The sequence below is a fragment of the Mirounga leonina genome, unplaced genomic scaffold, assembly GCF_011800145.1.
Source record: "Mirounga leonina isolate KUSES-001 unplaced genomic scaffold, KU_Mleo_1.0 Mir_125, whole genome shotgun sequence".
Taxonomy (NCBI): Eukaryota; Metazoa; Chordata; class Mammalia; order Carnivora; family Phocidae; genus Mirounga; species Mirounga leonina.
The window spans coordinates 70,464,775-70,482,561 of NW_023270305.1; the positions used below are offsets into that span (position 1 = coordinate 70,464,775).

General features: G+C 40.4%; 3 protein-coding genes across 7 annotated transcripts in view; 2 read left to right on the forward strand and 1 right to left on the reverse strand.

Annotated features, from left to right (window-relative positions):
* The window catches only part of CUNH2orf15 (chromosome unknown C2orf15 homolog), a 21,342-nt gene extending 11,640 nt beyond the window's left edge, over positions 1 to 9,702 (forward strand). For all 3 annotated transcript variants that reach the window (XM_035001762.1, XM_035001761.1, XM_035001760.1), the window contains one exon: positions 8,161 to 9,702. In XM_035001762.1, the coding sequence (XP_034857653.1) occupies positions 8,161 to 8,506 (346 nt within the window). In that variant the 3' untranslated portion in view covers positions 8,507 to 9,702. The remainder of the gene's footprint in view (positions 1 to 8,160) is intronic.
* TSGA10 (testis specific 10) overlaps positions 1 to 13,778 on the reverse strand; it is a 177,706-nt gene extending 163,928 nt beyond the window's left edge. The window contains exon 1 of the mRNA XM_035001747.1: positions 13,715 to 13,778. The gene's annotated coding sequence lies outside the window, so the exon portion shown is untranslated. The remainder of the gene's footprint in view (positions 1 to 13,714) is intronic.
* Positions 13,571 to 17,787, forward strand: part of MRPL30 (mitochondrial ribosomal protein L30) — a 33,414-nt gene continuing 29,197 nt past the window's right edge. For 2 of the 3 annotated variants that reach the window (XM_035001752.1, XM_035001757.1), the window contains exons 1-2: positions 13,571 to 14,072; positions 14,307 to 14,357. The gene's annotated coding sequence lies outside the window, so the exon portion shown is untranslated. The remainder of the gene's footprint in view (positions 14,073 to 14,306; positions 14,358 to 17,787) is intronic. The other variant, XM_035001758.1, reaches the window with a different exon arrangement.

Below are 17,787 nucleotides of genomic sequence, written 5' to 3' on the forward strand. Positions count from 1 at the left end.
TTATGATTTTTGGTGCAATTGTGAGCAGGATCAATTCCTTGATTTCGCTTTCTGCTACTTTATTGTTAGTGTATAGAAATGCAACAGATTTCTGTGCATTGATTTTATATACTACGACTTTGTTGAATTCCTGTATTAGTTCTAGCAATTTTTTGGTGGAGTCTTTTGGGTTTTCCACATAGAGTATCATGTCATATGCTAAGAGTGAAAGTTTGACTTCTTCTTTGCCAATTTGGATGCCTTTTATTTCTTCTTCTTGTCTGATTGCTGAGGCTAGCACTTCCAGTATTATGTTGAACAACAATGGTGAGAGTGGATATCCCTGTCGTGTTCCTGACCTTAGGGGAAAAGCTCTCAGTATTTCCCCATTGAGAATGATATTTGCTGTGGGTTTTTCATGTATGCCTTTTATGATGTTGAGGTATGTTCCCTCTACCCCTACACAGTGAGTTAAAGAAAGATGTTAAAGAAAGTTAAAGAAAGGATGCTGTATTTTGTCAAATGCTTTTTCTGCATCTATTGAGAGGACCATACAGTTCTTATCCATTCTTTTATTAATGAGAATCACATTGATTGATTTGCAGATGTTGAACCACCCCTGTAGCCCAGGAATAAATCCCACTTGATCATGGTGAATAATCCTTTTAATGTAGTGTTGGATCCTATTAGCTAGTATCTTGGTAAGAATTTTTGCATCCATGTTCATCAGGCATATTTGTCTGTAATTCTCCTTTTTGATGGGGTCTTTGCCTGGTTTTGGGATCAAGGTAATGCTGGCCTCATAGAGTTTGGAAGTTTTCCTTCCATTTCTATGTTTTGCAACAGCTTCAGAAGAGTAGGTATTAATTCTTCTTTAAATGTTTGGTAGAATTCCCATGGGAAGTCATCCAGCCCAGGACTCTAGTTTGTTGGGAGATTTTTGATTACTGATTCAACTTCTTTGTTGATTATGGATCTGTTCAGGTTTTCAATTTCTTCCTGTTTTAGGTTTGGTAGTTTATATGTTTCTAGGAATTTATCCATTTCTTCCAGATTGCTTAATTTATTGGTATATAATTGCTCATACTGTTCTCTTATAATTGTATTTCTTTGGTGTTGGTTGTGATCTCTCCTCTTTCATTCATGATTTTATTTATTTGGGTCCTTTCTCTTTTCTTTTTGGTAAGTCTGTCCAGGGATTTATCAATCTTGTTAAGTCTTTCAAAGAACCAGCTCCTTGTTTTGTTGATCTGTTTTACTCTTTCTTTGATTTCTATTATCATTGATTTCTGCTCTAATCTTTATTATTTCCCTTTTCCTGCTGGATTTAGGCTTTATTTGCTGTTTTTTTCTAGCTTCTTTAGGTGTAAGTTTAGTTTGTGTATTTGAGTCCTTTTTGCTTCTTGAGGAAGGCATGTATTGTTATATAGTTCCCTCCTAGGACCACCTTTGCTGCCTCCCAAAGGTTTTGAATGTCATGTCTTCATTTTCATTTGCTTCTATGTATTTTTTTTTTAATTCTTCTTTAATTTCCTGGTTGACCCATTCACGCTTTAGCAGGATGTTCTTTAACCTTCATGGATTTGTGGTCCTTCCAAATTTCTTCTTGTGGGTGACTCCAAGTTTCATAGCTTTGTGGTCTGAAAATATGCATGGTATGATCTCAATCTTTTTGTATTGGTTGAATCCTGATTTTTTTATCTGTCCTGGAGAATGTTCCATGTGCACTCGAGAAGACTGTGTATTCTGCTGCTTTAGGATGAAGTGCTCTGGATATATCTGTGAAGTCCATCTGGTCCAATGTATCATTCAAAGCCCTTGTTTCCTTGTTGATTTCCTGCTTAGATGATCTGTCCATTGTATTGAGTGGAGTGTTAAAGTCCCCTACTATTACTGTATTATAAATGAGTTTCTTTAATTTTGTCATTAATTGATTTATACATTTGGCTGCTCCCTACTTAGGGGCCTAAATATTTACAACTGTTACATCTTCTTGTTGGATGGACCCTTTTGTTATGATATAATGTTATAATCTTCATCTCTTATTATAGTCTTTGGTTTAAAATCTAGTTGTCTGAAATAAGGATGGCTATTCAAGCTTTCTTTTGATGTTCATTAACAAGATGAATGGTTCTCCACCCCCTCACTTTCCATCTGGAGGTGTCTTTGGGTCTAAAATGAGTCACCTGTAAGCAGCATATCAATGGGTCTTGTTTTTTTACCCATTCTGAGACCTATGTCTTTTGATAGGAGCATTTAGCCCATTTATATTCAGAGTAATTATTGAAAGATGTGAATTTAGTGCCATTGTATTACCTGTAAAGTCTCTGTTCCTGCAGATTGTCTCTTTTCCTTGTTTGTCTTTGTTACTTTTGGGCTCTCTCTCTGTTCAAAGGGTCCTCTTTAATATTTCTTGCAGAGCTGGTTTACTGTTCACAAATTCCTTTAGTTTTTTGTTTTGTTTTGGTTTTGGTTTTTGGTTTTTGCTTGTTTGTTGTTGGTTTTTTGTTGGGTTTTTTTTTTTTTTTTTTTTGGTCTTGGTAACTCTTTATCTTCTATTCTGAATGACAGCCTTGCTGGATAAAGTTCTTTGTTGGAAATGCAACTGACTTTTGTGTGCTGACTGCATCCTGCAATTCTGCCAAATTCATTTATTAGTTCCAATAGCTTTTTTTGTGGAATCTTTAGAGTTTCCTACATATGAGATCATATAATCTGTGAATAGAGGTAATTTCACTTCTTCCTTTTCAATTTGTTTCTTTTTGCTCTGGCTAGAACTTCCAGTACTATGTTCAATAGAAGTGGTGAAAATGGGCATTCTTGCCTTATTCCTGATCTTAAAGGAAAAGCTTTCTCCATTGAGTATGATACTTGCTTTGGGTTTCTCATATATGGCATTTATTATGTTGAGGTATTTTCCTTCTTTTCCTGGCTTGTTGGTTTTATCATGAAAGTTTGTTGAAATCAGATGTTTTTCTGCCTCAATTGAAATGATTGTGTGATTCTTTTTTTTTTATTATAATATAATATTTGTTTCAGGGGTACAGGTCTGTGATTCATCAGTCTTACACAATTCACAGCGCTCACCATAGCACATACCCTCCCCAATGTCCATCACCCAGCCACCCCGTCCCAACCACCCTCCTCCACTCCAGCAACCCTCAATTTGTTTCCTGAGATTAAGAGTCTCTTATGCTTTGTCTCCCTCTCTGGTTTCATCTTGTTTCATCTTTCCCTCCCTTCCCCTATGATCCTCTGCCTTGTTTCTCAAATTCCACATATCAGTGAGATCATAGGATAATTGTCTTTCTCTGATTGACTTATTTTGCTTAGCATAATACCCTCTAGTTCCATCCACATTGTTGCAAATGGCAAGATTTCATTTTTGATGGCTGCATAATATTCCATTGTGTGTGTGTACCACATCTTCTTTATCCATTCATCTGCTGATGGGCATCTAGGCTCTTTCCATAGTTTGGCTATTGTGGACACTGCTGCTATAAACATTGGGGTGCATGTGCCCCTTTGGATCACTATATTTGTATCTTTGGGGTAAATACCCAGTAGTGCAATTGCTGGGTTGTAGGGTAGCTCTATTTTCAACTTCTTGAGGAACCTCCATACTGTTTTCCACAGTGGCTGCACCAGCTTGCATTCCCACCAACAGTGTAGGAGGATTCCCCTTTCTCTGCATCCTTGCCAACATCTGTCGTTTCCTGACTTGTTAATTTTAGCCATTCTGACTGGTGTTAGGTAGTATCTCATTGAGGTTTTGATTTGTATTTCCCTGATGCCAAGTGATGTTGAGTACTTTTTCATATCTTTGTTGGCCATTTGGATGTCTTCTTTGCAGAAATGTCTGTTCATATCTTCTGCCTATTTATTTATTGGATTATTTGTTCTTTGGGTGTTGCTTGATAAGTTCTTTATAGATCTTGGATACCAGCCCTTTATCTGTAGTGTCATTTGCAGATATCTTCTCCCATTCTGTCAGTTGTCTTTTGGTTTTGTTGACTGTTTCCTTTGCTGTGCAAAAGCTTTTTATCCTGATGAAGTCCCAATAGTTCATTTTGCCCTTGCTTCCCTTGCCTTTGGCGATGTTTCTAGGAAGAAACTGCTGTGGCTGAGGTCGGAGAGGTTGCTGCCTGTGTTCTCCTTTAGGATTTTGATGGACTCCTGTCTCACATTGAGGTCTTTCAACAATTTTGAGTCTGTTTTTGTGTGTGGTGTAAGGAAATGGTCCAGTTTCATTCTTCTGCATGTGGCTGTCCAATATTCCCAACACTATTTGTTGAAGAGACTCTCTTTTTTCCATTGGACATTCTTAACTGCTTTGTCAAAGATTAGTTGACCATAGAGTTGAGGGTTAATTTCTGGGCTCTCTATTCTGTTCCATTGATCTATGTGTCTGTTTTTGTGCCAGTACCATACTGTCTTGAGGATTAAAGCTTTGTAACAGAGCTTGAAGTCTGGAATTGTGATGCCACCAGCTTTGCTTTTTTTTTCAGCATTCCTCTGGCTATTCAGGGTCTTTTCTGGTTCCATGATCATGGAACGTTTTTCCATTTCTTTGTGTCTTCCTCCATTTCTTTCATGAGTATTTTATAGTTTTCTGAGTACAGATTCTTTGCCTCTTTGGTTAGATTTATTCCTAGGTATCTTATGGTTTTGGGTGCAATTGTAAATGGGATCAACTCCTTAATTTCTCTTTCTTCTGTCTTGTTGTTGGTGTATAGGAATGCCACTGATTTCTGTGCATTGATTTTATATCCTGCCACTTTACTGAATTCCTGTAAGAGTTCTAGCAGTTTTGGGGTGGAGTCTTTTGGGTTGTCCACATAAAGTATCATATCATCTGCAAAGAGTGAGAGTTTGACTTCTTTGCTGATTCGGATGCCTTTTATTTCTTGCTGGAGTTCTGCCATTCTCATTGATCGATAAACTTGGTCTTGATGGCTGTTCTTGCTGATCTTCTGGGGGAGGGGCCTGTTGCAGTGATTCTCAGATGACATTGCCTGAGGCAGAATTGCATCACCCTTTCCAGGGGCCGGGCTAAATAATCTGCTCGGGTTTGCTCTCGGGAGCTTTTGTTCCCTGCAAGCTTTCTGTACAGCTTTGGAGGACGAGTGTGAAATTGGCAGCCTCCCAATCTCTGGCCCCGGAGGAGCCGAGAGCTCAGGGTGCCACTCCTCAGTGAGTCCCCAGAGAAAAGCAGTCACTCACTCCTGTCTCCCCGGTCTCCAGCCGCACTCCATGCTCACCCAGCCTATGACCACGCGTTTCTGTCTCTGGCACCCGACCCCGTGTGGAGTCTCCAAACCCAGCAGATCCCTGCGGTGCGCTCCCGCGTTGCTTCTCCTGGGGGAGGAAGGTGAGTCTCCCCGGATCTGCCGCTTGTTGGGTCCCTGCTGGAGGAGCAGGGGCCCGACTGTGCCGCGGATCACGGTTTATGGCAACCCCGAGCTGAGAGCCCGCGCCTGGGCTCCGCCTCTGCAGCCGGCTTCCCCGCTCCGATACCTGGGAGCTCTGCCGCCCTCAGGCACCCCCGGTCTTTCTGTGACCCTGACGGTCCTGAGACCACACTGTCCCACGAGGGTTCCACCGCCCGCTTAGCCACTGGAGCGACGTCCTTCAGCGGAGCTGACTTCTGAAAGTTTTGGTTTTGTGCTCCGCGGCTCTATCACTTGCCGGTAGCGGCTGACAGAGGGCCACTCCCCCACCGCCTATCCTCCCGAATATCGCTTCGGATTCACTTCTCTGCATGTCCTACCTTCCAGAAAGTGGTTGCTTTCCTGTTCAGAGAGTTGCTGCTATTCTTTTCTTCTATCTCCTGTTGAGTTTGTTGGTGTTCAGAATGGTTTGATCCCTATCCAGCTGAATTCCTGAGACCAGACGAAATCCAGGTCTCCTACTCCTCCGCCATCTTGCTCCTCCCTCAATTGTGTGATTTTTTTCTTCATTCTTTAATGTGATATATTGATCAATTTTCATATATTGGTCCTTTTTGCATTCTAGGAGTAAACCCACTTGTTCAGGGTGTATAATCCTTTTAATACTTTGCTGAATTCAGTTTGTTAGTATTTTGTTGAGGATTTTTATATTAATGTGCATTAGGAATATTGGTCTACAGGTTTGTTTGTTTAATTTGTTTTTCTTGTAGTGTCTTGGCCTGGCTTTTGTGTCAAGGTAATGGTAGCCTCACAAAATGAGTTAGGAAGTATTCCCTCCTTTTCAATTTTTGGAAAAGTTTGAGAAATACTGATATTAATTTTTAAATGTCTGGTAGAATTCACCTGTGATGCCATCTGGTCCTGGGCTTTTCTTTGTCAAGAGTTTTTTGATTACTGATTCAATCTCCTTACTAGTCATTGGTCTATTCAGATTTTGTTTCTTCATGACAGTCTTGGTAGGGTTTGTGTTTCTGGAATTTGTCCATTTCAGCTAGAATATCCGGTTTGTTGGCATACAACTTTTTAGAGCACTCTCATTTTTTTTTTAAAGATTTTATTTATTTATTTATTTATTTATTTATTTATTTGAGAGAGAGAGAGAGAGAGTGAGGAGAAACAGCATGAAAGGGGAGAGGGTCAGATGGAGAAGCAGGCTCCCTGCTGAGCCAGGAGCCCGATGTGGGACTTGATCCCAGGACTCTGGGATCATGACCTGAGCCGAAGGCAGTCACTTAACCAACTGAGCCACCCAGGCGCCCTAGAGCACTCTCTTATAAATCCTTTTTTATTTCTGTAGAATCAGTAGTAATGCTCCACTTTCATTTCTGATTTTAATAATTTGAGTCTCCTCTCTTTTTTTCTTAGTCCATCTAGCTAAAGTTTGGTCAATCTTTGTTGATCTTTTGAAAGAATCACTTTTGGTTTCATTGTTTTTTCTGTTGTTTTTCTATTTTCAATTTTATTCATCTCTGCTCTAATCTTTATTTCCTTCCTTCTGCTAATTATGAGTATAGTTTGTTCTTCTTTTTCTAGTTCCTTAAGTTACAAAGTTAGGTTGATGATTTGAGATCTGTCTTGTTTTGTTGATGTGTTTATAATTATAAATTTCCCCCTTAGCACTGATTTAGCTGTATCCCATAGGTTTTGATATGCTATAATTTTGTTGAAATTCATCTCTAAATATTTTCTAATTTCCCTTCTGATTTCTTTGGTCCGTTGGTTATTAAAGAGTGTGTTAATTCACATAGATTTGTGAATTTTCCTGTTTTACCTCTGTTATTGATTTCTACCTTCATTCTGTTGTGGTCAGATAAGGTACCTTGTATGATATCCGTCTTTTAAAATCAGCTGAGACTTGGGCTGCCTGGGTGGCTCAGTTGGTTAAGCAGCCAGCTCTTGATTTCAGCTCAGGTCATGATCTTAGGGTCCTGGGATCAAGCCCGGCATCAGGCTCCATGCTCAGTGGGGAGTTTGCTTGAGGATTCTCTCACTTCCTCTCCCCCAGCACACTTGCCAATCTCTGTCCCTCTCTCAAAATATAAACTTTTTAGATAAAAAAATAAAATAAAGACTTAATCTGTGGCCTAACATACAGTCTATCCTGGAAAATGTCCCATGTGCACTGGAGAATGTGTATGCTGTTGTTGGGTAGAGTGTTCTGTAAATGTTAAATCTAGTTTATTTAATTTATTAAGTTTTCTATTTCCTTAGTTATCTTCTATCTAGTTGTTCTATCCATTATTGAGAGTGGAATATTGAAGTCTCCAACTATTATTATAGAACTGTGTGTTTCTCCCTTCAATTCTCTATTTGCTTTGTATATTTTGATGGTGTGTTAGTAGGTGGATAAATGTTTACAGTTGTTTGGGCATCTTTATTTTTGGCAGAACATCTAGCAGAATGTTTGGCCTTCAGTAATTATTTATTTAATCCACTAATAATTTATTAAAAGTTTTTGATAGCAAAAATGATAAAGGCCTAAGTAGAGAAGTTCTATTATTTTCTGAAAGGTGATAAAGCATAAAATCTGGTAAATTCCTTTTTTAAAAGACTTTCAGAGAATCTGTAGAACCTGCAAACCCTCCCACAAAGAAAATGTGAACACAGAGATGGAAGGCAATTTTACTTTATATTTGTGGCATCACCACCATGATGTTTCATGAAAACAAGCGTTGCCATGGGGTTAGTTGAAATTCTCACTGTATTCACTTGTTACTATTTCTTTTCCAAGCAATCAAGTTGAAGAAACGTTCCCACTACTTAAAGAGGTGCCTGCAAACTATATTAATTCAACCATCCCAATGGGATTTTCCCTTAGTAAATCTGCTACTCAGGTATCTGCTATGCATATGGATTCAAAAGTGGATGATCATTTGATGCGAGGGACTGAGAAAAGCAAGTTGGAACCAGTGACTCAATTATTTCAAAACACCAAGAAAATAAGATTAGAAGACACAAACCAAGAACACTTTACAAGAAGTAAAGAGATTGGCTCAGGATCTTTTTCAGAGAAAACCTTGGGTTCTGTGGTATATGTTAAAGAAAATGATGGAATAGAAATGACAGATGTGGAGTGAAGTTATTTGTACATACTGCCAAAGAAACCAGAATTTGCTTTTCACTAAGAGAGCATGTTGAATGAGAACTTAACTTTATCAGAAAAACCTAACAAAATGAAGACAATTGCTTATTTTTCACTATTTATGAATCATATTAGACTTCACTTTTTTGATACATATTCAAAAAAGTTAATGTTTTAGGGGAAAAAAACTTTCCAAAATTCAAAGCAAAATTTTCTGGTATTACATTCCATCCTTGTCAAAAATCAGAATTTTTGAATAACAGTATTTAAATGGTACCAAAATATTTTAATTGTAATATATTTCTTTAACAAGTGATAAAAAACAGTGCCCAAACAATCTGACATCTGTATTTCACACTATGTGTGGTATACCAATTTTGTAAGATTTATAGTTTGGGATTTTGCTTTAGGGTATTTTATCTTTCTGCATTTTTGCATTTCTGTTCTGTAAAAGATCACTTCAGGTAAACTCTACAAAAGACCAGTAAATTACGTACCTTGAGAAGCATTTCACATTTTAAATCATCCTTTTAAAACTGTTTTCCCCCACATTGAATTCATTTCAAAATTACAAAATAGTTATTTCCAAGTGTAATAGTTTACCTTATAGATACTGCCATTTTATACTACTAATATTTAATATAAGAAAGCAGCCTATTGTTAAAAAAAAAATCTTGTTTTATATGTATCAGTTTGCCGTTCTTACTGAAATGTCTAGTAGTTTGAGATAGCAGTATTGTCCCAGGTATTGTGAGATGAAGTTGAAACCATTTTGTGTCTGGACATATAGTGACCTGTAACTATATTATGTATGTTTTGAACATTTTCCTCTACTTTAATATTTATTGGCTATTTCTAATGCCCAGTTGTGAGTAATCTCCATAATATTCATAAAAACAAAGATGAAAAGGGGGAAGCAATATTTTATAAATCAGAAAAATACAAATGTGATATATTTGTAGGGAATATTGAGCTTAGAGCTAAATAAAATTGTTGAATGGGACATAAGCCAATAGGATGATGCTTTTTATCATTTACAGAACATAATTCTTTGGGAGAGAAAAAAACTCAAGTCTTTTATTTGTTCACCTAACCTGGCACTGTGCTTGTTGCTGGGGATATAGTGGTGAATAAAATAGCCACTGCCATCATAGTGTTTACTGTCTGTCTGCCAGGAAAGATAGAACATCAGACAGTAATTATGTAAGATACAAATTATGATGTGCCATGAAGAAAAAGTAAAATGTCCAGAAGGACAGGACACATAACACATAAACCTGATTTTTAATTGTGGAACTAGGAAGTTTTCCCTAAGGTCATGTCATTTATAGCTTTTGCAGTGATATAGTTGTCCAAGTAAGATGATGGTAATGGTCAAGGTCTTGAGAAGGGGAAGGGTCCTGGTGAAGGTTAGCGGGACAGAATGATGGTTTGAAAGTGAGAAGAAAGGAAAAAGAAAGGAACTCCAGCTAAAAAGGCTATGCACGGAGGTTCTCTGGGGGAAAAGACTGAGCTCAGGAGCATGGTTTGGGGACATAACCCAGTTTCCAAAGCAAGTAGACAGTTATATGTATGGAACTAAAAATAAAAATTTTGAAGTAGTATACAGAAATGGTATTGAAAGCCTTGGGAATGAATGAGATTGCTTAAGGTGAATGTATAGTGTGAGCTAAAGTCTTGAGGAACTCAAACATTTAGGAGCTGGTCAGCATGGGGGAGCTAGCAAAGGGAACTGAGGAGTGGGCAGTGAGATGGTAAAAAACTAAGACAAGGTAATGTCAAGACTGCTCACAGTAGTTGTTACGGTGGAGGTAGTCAACTGAAAGGTCAGACAAGGATGGAAAGGTCCATTGGATCTAGCAATATGAAATGTCACAGTAACCTTAGCAAAAACCACTTTCCTTCTTTTTTTTTTTTTTTTTTTTAACAGGGGCTTGGCTCAGATATTTAGAGCTTTATTTTTCATCTCCCTGAATGTCAAACAGAACATTTGATAGTCATGTTGGATGTTGAATTTGGGATAATCTTTCATTGTGCATGATTCCTCCTGCTTTGCAGGATGTGAAATACAGTAGCACACTCCAGTCACTGAGACTATAAAAAATGCAAACATTAATTACCCTCATTGAGAACCACTGCTGCCAAGACAACAGAAAACTGGAATCCCCAAATCCAATCTAAGCCATAGTTTTAGCAGCCCACTCAAGAAGGGAAATCCAAAAAGACTTCCTGGAAGAAGGTGGAATGGAACAAGCTTAATAAGGACAATAACCTCACTTAGATGTTTTGGGAGAATTCTATAAGTGGTATCTTAAAGGGACTACTTTTCAGAGTTCTGTTGTTTCTAATAAGATAGCAAATTCCCCATATAAAAAAGTGTAGTTCAGCAGAAATAAGGATGTTAGGAGACTTTAAATCCAACATATCCATAAAATAAGGTATCTAAACCTATTATACATGCATTGGTGTTATCATGGATGCTGTAATAAAAGCTTTCATTTATTGAGCTAGTGTGTGACTGTCTTAATTGGGACTCCCTAGAAGCTGCCTGAGACAGGGATTCAAGTGCACATGATTTTTAAGAGTGTACTCTTCAGGAAAAGGCAGTGAAGGAAGCAAGATAGGGAAACAGGAGGAGTCAACTAAGGATGAGAGCTCAGATAAATTCTTGGTCTGATCCACAGGGTGCCCTGGAAAGACCAGATAGCACAGTTGTCCCATTACTCACTTTGAGGCAAAGGGGGGGGATTATTGTACCCCCTACCAGTCTGGCCTTGGTTGCCACCACAAAGCCTAAGAGGGAGGCTGGAGGAGCACGGAGGTAGCATGAATCACTCAGGTGTCTCTGGGCACAACAGCTCCTAGCTCACAGCAGCTGGAAAATGGATGCATGGACTAAGGGGTAAAGGGAACATGGGTAGGGCACTAACAGTCTTTATTACAGTGTCAGACACCTAACATATATTATTTTCCTTTTATTTTGAAACAAGGTCAAATTTACAGAAAAGTTGCTAGTACAAAGGCCTTTCCCTCTCCCCACAACCATTTGAGAATAAGTAGCTGACCTCATTCTTCATCAGCCCTAAATACTTTAATGATTTAAAGAATTTTATTTATTCTTTATTTCTATTTTTAATGGAAATATAATTGACATAGGACATTGTATTAGTTTTAGGTGTACAATATAATGATTTTATATATGTAGACATTGCAAAACAATTAACACAATAAGTTAACATCCATCACCACACAGTTACAATTTTTTTTCTGTGATGAGAATTTTTAGATCTACTCTCAGCACCTTTTAAATATATAAGACAATATTGCTAAGTATAGACACCATGCTGTACATTAGATTCCCCAGGACTTATCTTTTTTTTTTTTTAAAGATGTTATTTATTCATTTGAGACAGAGAGATATATATAGAGAGAGAGCACGAGCAGGCGGAGAGGCAGAAGCAGTCTCCCTGCTGAGCTGGGAGCCCAATGTGGGGCTCGATCCCAGGACCCTGGGATCATGACCTGAGCCGAAGGCAGACACTCAACCATGTGAGCCACCCAGGCGCCCCCAGGACTCATTTATCTTATAACTGGAAGTTTATACCTTTGACCACGTTGACTCATTTCACCCTCACCCCTCCAAAAAGCACTCTTGATGGAATGGGGACAGAAGAAATGTTGGAGTAGGCTGATTATGAATGGGTAGTAAGGAAGTGGATACTGGATACGTGTAGCAAGTTCTTGAAGAAGCTCTGCTCTAAAAGGAAGTAGGCGGGTTATGATGAGTCAGAGTTCACGTCTGAGTGTCAGTGGAAGAAGGTACCAGTGGAGACGGTGAAGTAGGAGAGGGGTTAAGAATAACCAAAGGACAGGGCGCCTGAGTGGCTCAGTCATTAAGCATCTGCCTTCGGCTCAGGTCGTGATCCCAAGGTCCCGGGATCAAGCTTCACATCAGGCTCCCTGCTAAATGGGGAGCCTGCTTCTCCCTCTCCCACTCCCCCTGCTTGTGTTCCCTCTCTCGCTGTGTCTGTCAAATAAATAAATAAAATCTTTAAAAAAAAAAACCAAAGGACAAAAGTCTCAGAGCAGAAAGGAGGGAGTGAGATTCTTGAAAACCTACTCAGTAGAAAACAGGGCGAAAAAACTACCATCTCAGATTTCAGAGAAATGAAATTTAGGAAGACAGAATGTAAGCAAAGGGAAACAGTTTTGTGCGGCTATTTTTAATAACTAGGAAAATTCCTACTGGGGCTAACTCTGTACACAATTCATTCCATCTGCATAATACAAGAAAGGAACTCAGAGTGACTTCGATCAAAAGGGTAATGGTAAATGAGGAGCCACTGTGTCTTTATTGTCGCTTTTTATGGAGCCCTGCTTAGCGTCACCAAATTGTGAACACTGGATGCTTCTTATTCCAAGATGCAAGTCTTGGTAGTTTCTATTCGAACCGAAAAATGTCATTTCTGTGGAAGACTGAAAAAGATGACTACAAATTATTTGGGCTCCTCTCATCAAGAGGTCGAGTCCACTGCCCCATCCTTTATCTCTGGCCTGCCTTTGCTTGTTGCTTTGGCCCCCAGAATGTGGTGCCTCTCTTCCAAGGCTAGACCTGAACTGAGGTGCCCCAGCAGCCAACTGCCAAGAGTAGGAACAGGACCATCCTGGACCTTCCAGCTCTGCCAACCCTGGTTGAATAAAACTCGGGTGCAACTATATCAATGTTAGAAATAAATCGTTTTAAGCCGCTGATGTTTGAGGCAGTTTGTTAGGCGGCGATAGTTCACTGAAACTTTGGCTTGCTGGAGGAAGTGCCCCCATCTGGCTGAGCCGAAAGTATTTTCTTGCCAACCGCAGACGGGTAACATTCATTAGCCTGAGGGGTGTGTTCTCTGACCCACTCCTTCCTACCAGTTACCATCTCTCTACCGGGAATAGCAGCGTTTATTCCTTTAAATGCAGCTTGTCTTTTAAAACTGACTTCAGTTTCCTCAGCTTCCAGGTGGAGTTATGTGCCCTTTGACCTAGGAGGAGATGCGTAAAGAGCTGGCGCAACGCCTCAAGTTCAGTGGGTGTTTGCTGGTGCTCGGGCCTGGCCGGGCCTGGGAGCTGACTGCCCTGGCTTCCCGGCGCCCTGCCCCTGGCGTCGCTCCGCGAGGGCCCCTCCGCCCCCGGCCCCGCCGGACACAGCCGCCTCTCCTACCTTCGCCCCGGGTGACCGTTAGCTCTGCGCTGTCACGCGGGGACTTCCATCTGAACGGGGGGCGCTAGGACTCTGCACACTACTGTCGGAACGTGCCCCGCGTCCCCGCCTCGACTCCGGCTCGGCGCCGACTGGGCGGCTCTGAAGGCGCCTCGGGAAGCCCGAGCGCAGCGCCCGCGGGAGCGCAGGCCAGCCGCGAAGAGCGAGGCCGGAGGGCGCCCCGCCCAACCCCGGCGTGGCCCCGCCTCCTCTCGGCGTTTCCGTCTGGCGGCGCTCGCAGCCTGCAGGCCGTGGGGTCACACGCGTTCTCCTCCCGCACCGGCCCGCGCGCGGCCGTGGGCGCGACCGGAAGCCGCAGGTGGGCGAAGCTGGAAGCGGGGCTGGCTGGGCGCTGCGGCGGGCGGCCCTTTGTGGGGGGCGGGGACCCGAGACCCTGAGCCGGGCCCCGCGCGTGCACCGCCCCGGGCCGCCGCTGCCGGTGCGGTTTCGCTCGGCACTTGGGAGGACCTAACTCCTCGGTTAGGTACGGCCTAGCCCCAGTATAGGAGGGTAAAGTAAAACGTGTTGGTGCCAGCTCTGTGCGTTCCCACAGGGAGCCAAGAAGGCGAAGTAAAACAAGCACGTGGCCATCGTGAGACTCTGGGTAAGTTACGTACTGTCAAAGATGTGGCAGAGTAACTTTTAAGTGTCTAGAAGGAGCTGGGCCTACCTGGGAGGATAGATAGGATTATTTTTTGCTTTCTTTTCAGTAGTGAAGAAGCATGTTTGGCAATGCAAAGTGGTAGCAAAGTGTCCCCCTAGAACATGGATTGTTCTCTTCAGATCGCATAAAATGAGTCATTGAAAGGTGAGAGTAGTCACATGCAGAGCTGATTTAAAGAAAGAGCATTGCGCCAGGCCTTCAAGGCTGACCATATCCTGACAATTAAAGAAAGGCCATCATTCAGCCGGAGGTCTGATCTGTTACTGAAGGATTGAATAAAAGAGAGATGCATCTGTCCCAGATGAATCCAAGCCTTCTCCAGGAAAGGGAGAGTATCCTGGCTTTAACAGGATCTTTGAGAAGGTGGTTTCTCCAAGGCTCATCCCATCAGACATTGAAGTCCCTATAACTCAGTGCTTTTGTTCAGGTTCTGTCTTCACCAGGCAAACTTACAATAAGTTGGCTTATCAGTAGTCCTACACAGAGTATTTGAACAGGCTGATCTGAACATCCAGTTGATAGCCTTCAGTTCTCTTTGTAAATTAATAAATTGGCACTTGGGTTTTTTCCAACATCCTTTTGTTTCCTCATTCTTTGTGCTATTCTTCCTCATCTTTTAGGGCTCAGTTGAAATGTTACATCCTCACAGGGGCCTTTTCGTTTATGTATTCAGGTGTCTAGAACAGTTTCTAGCACATAGTAGGTTCTCAGCCTAACTCACTGAGCTCTCTTGGTCTTTGCTCAAATGTCACCTTTTTAATGAAGCCTAGCCTGACAAGCCTATTTAGAATCACAGCGTAGTTCCTCTCACACTATTTCCAATTTCCTCTTTCCCAGCTCTACTTTTTCATGTAGTCCTATTCATCTTTACTTATTTGGTTCACTGATAAATCAATCCTAAGTGCCTAGAATAATGCCTGTCATGTAGTAGATGCAAGATTTGTTGAATTAATACCTTTGCTGTATTTCATTCACACTGCGTACACAATGCGTGGATGAATAGAGATATTTCTGTTTTGTGCACTAATACATAAATTGGATCAATTCTGGAACCCTAACAAGTTGCATTTTTGTCCAAAGTCAGTATCTTTCACTACTGCTAATTTATCAAAATAAATGGCACTTTAATGTGTCTTAGTTGGTGATCTTTGCACGCTTTCCTATTTAAGCACCTGTTGGGAATATGTGTCATATGACAGGAATGGTATGAGAAGAATAGAGATGGGAAGGTAGGAACTCTATTATAGAGCATTTCAGTTTGCCAGGCATGAGTGCGTTATGCATGTTAACTCATTTAATTCTCTCAACCATTTTGTGAGGTAGGAACGTTTTATAAATGAGACAGCTGAAGCAGCCAGAGGTTAAACTACTTGCCTTAGGTTATTGAGTTAGCAAGTGCAGAGCCAGGATTAATAGTTAAGCTCTGTAAGTGACTATGGTTAAATACTGTATTGCATATTTGAAAATTGCTAAGAAAGTAGATCTTAAAAATTCTCACCACATGGAAAAAAATTGTAACTGTGAGGTGTTGGATGTTAATTAAACTTACTGTGATAATCATTTTTCAGTATATACATACATAAATCATTCTGTTGTACACTTTAATACAATGTTATATGTCAGTTATATCTCAGTAAAATGAGGGGGAAAAACCGTAAGTTCTTAATCACTTTGCATCCTGCCACACTCTGCATATGCAGACAAGGAGGGATATATCACAAGGTCTTTGAGAATCTCCAAATCCACAGACATCGGTTAGCATATCATGGTCCACCACCCCTGTTCCTTACTGTTTCTCTCTTGGATCACAGTGGAAGAGTTTCCTGTTTGCTTGTTCAAGGCTGCCTCCTTCCCTACCTGAATTGGATCCCAGCACCACCCCTTTGTCAGAGACCTTCTCCCTTCACCGGTGTTGCCCTCCCTCCCTGACTCCCAGCAGAATCTGAATGTGCTCAGTTCTCTTGCATCAATGTCTGCTACCCTCGTCCGGGTCCTCATTGTCTCTAGCTTGGACAGTTGCATTAGTCTATTACCCAGTCTCCCTGCCCCTAGTCTCTCTTTCCTTTAATCCATGCTGAACACTGTCTGCAGAGGCAGTTCTGTATAATGGCTAACTTAACGCTTGTCTGCTTAAAACACTTCAATAGATCCCAGCTCCTTTTAGAAAAACTCCAAATGTTTTAGAATTACATGAATCTGTCTCCTCCCCTTCTCTATTTCTTTACTATCTTTGCATAGTAGGCACTCCATAAATATTTGTCCAATGAAGGACTATATCAGAGTCAGTCACACAGAGCCAAGAACAGAGTTTAAACAAAGCAATCCAGTGGGGCTACAGAAGCTTCCTAGGACAGCATAGCCATAGGTTTCAGTGGAGCTAGGAGACCAATAGTGTAACTCCATCCCTGAGGAGGGAGTTTCCAAAACAGGCCTTACTACGATGACTGTCTTTGTGTATGCCTGGAATATGCTACCCCCATCAATTTGGTAAAGACCATCATATTTTGAGACTCAATTCAAGTATCCCTCTATTAAAACCTCTCCTGACCTTTCTAGACAGAGAAAATATAAATTGGCTTAACTTTTCTGTAGTGTAATTTATCAAAATGTATCAAGAGTGATGAAAATATGAAGACTCTCTTATTTGTGCTTGTAGGACATTACTTAACTACAAAAGATTTTGGCCTAGTTTTGGACTTTAATAACCCATTTTATCCCAGTTCTTTAACCTAAAGAAAAATTATGAGCATCCTAAGAAATAGAATTGGAATAGAGTGGTTTCTTTACAAACATAACTAGTCAAAATACTTGATTACTATAGCTAGTATTCATCCTGTTGCCATCAGCACTGCTAACAAAAATAACGTGTAAAGTGTCCAAACATAATGAAATTGTCTGTAGCCTTTCTGTATAACCCCGCTACTCTGCCTCTTCCCCTAACCTCAGGCTTAATTATTTAACCTAATTAAATATTGATCTAAATGAAAGAATTATACTACTGGTAAATCAAGTCTCAAAGTCAAATAGGAATTATTTTTTTAAGTATTTTAAGGACGTAATTAAAGCTTTCCACAGAGATATTCATGAATACATTGTTGATAACACTGAAAAACTAGAAACCACCTAAAATTACAAACTAAGACACTAAAATTACAAACTTAAGAGTAAACGGTGGTATATCTGACAATGAAATATTATACATTAAAGCTGATGTAAAAATAGATTTAACATTGAATGAAATAACAGTGTGGTTCCAATTTGGAGTGGGGGAGGGATGTGTGTTTACACATGCACAGAAAAAAACAGGTACACACCAAAGTGTGAATTTTGGTTATCTCCAGGGGGTGGTATTATGGATTCTTTTATTTTG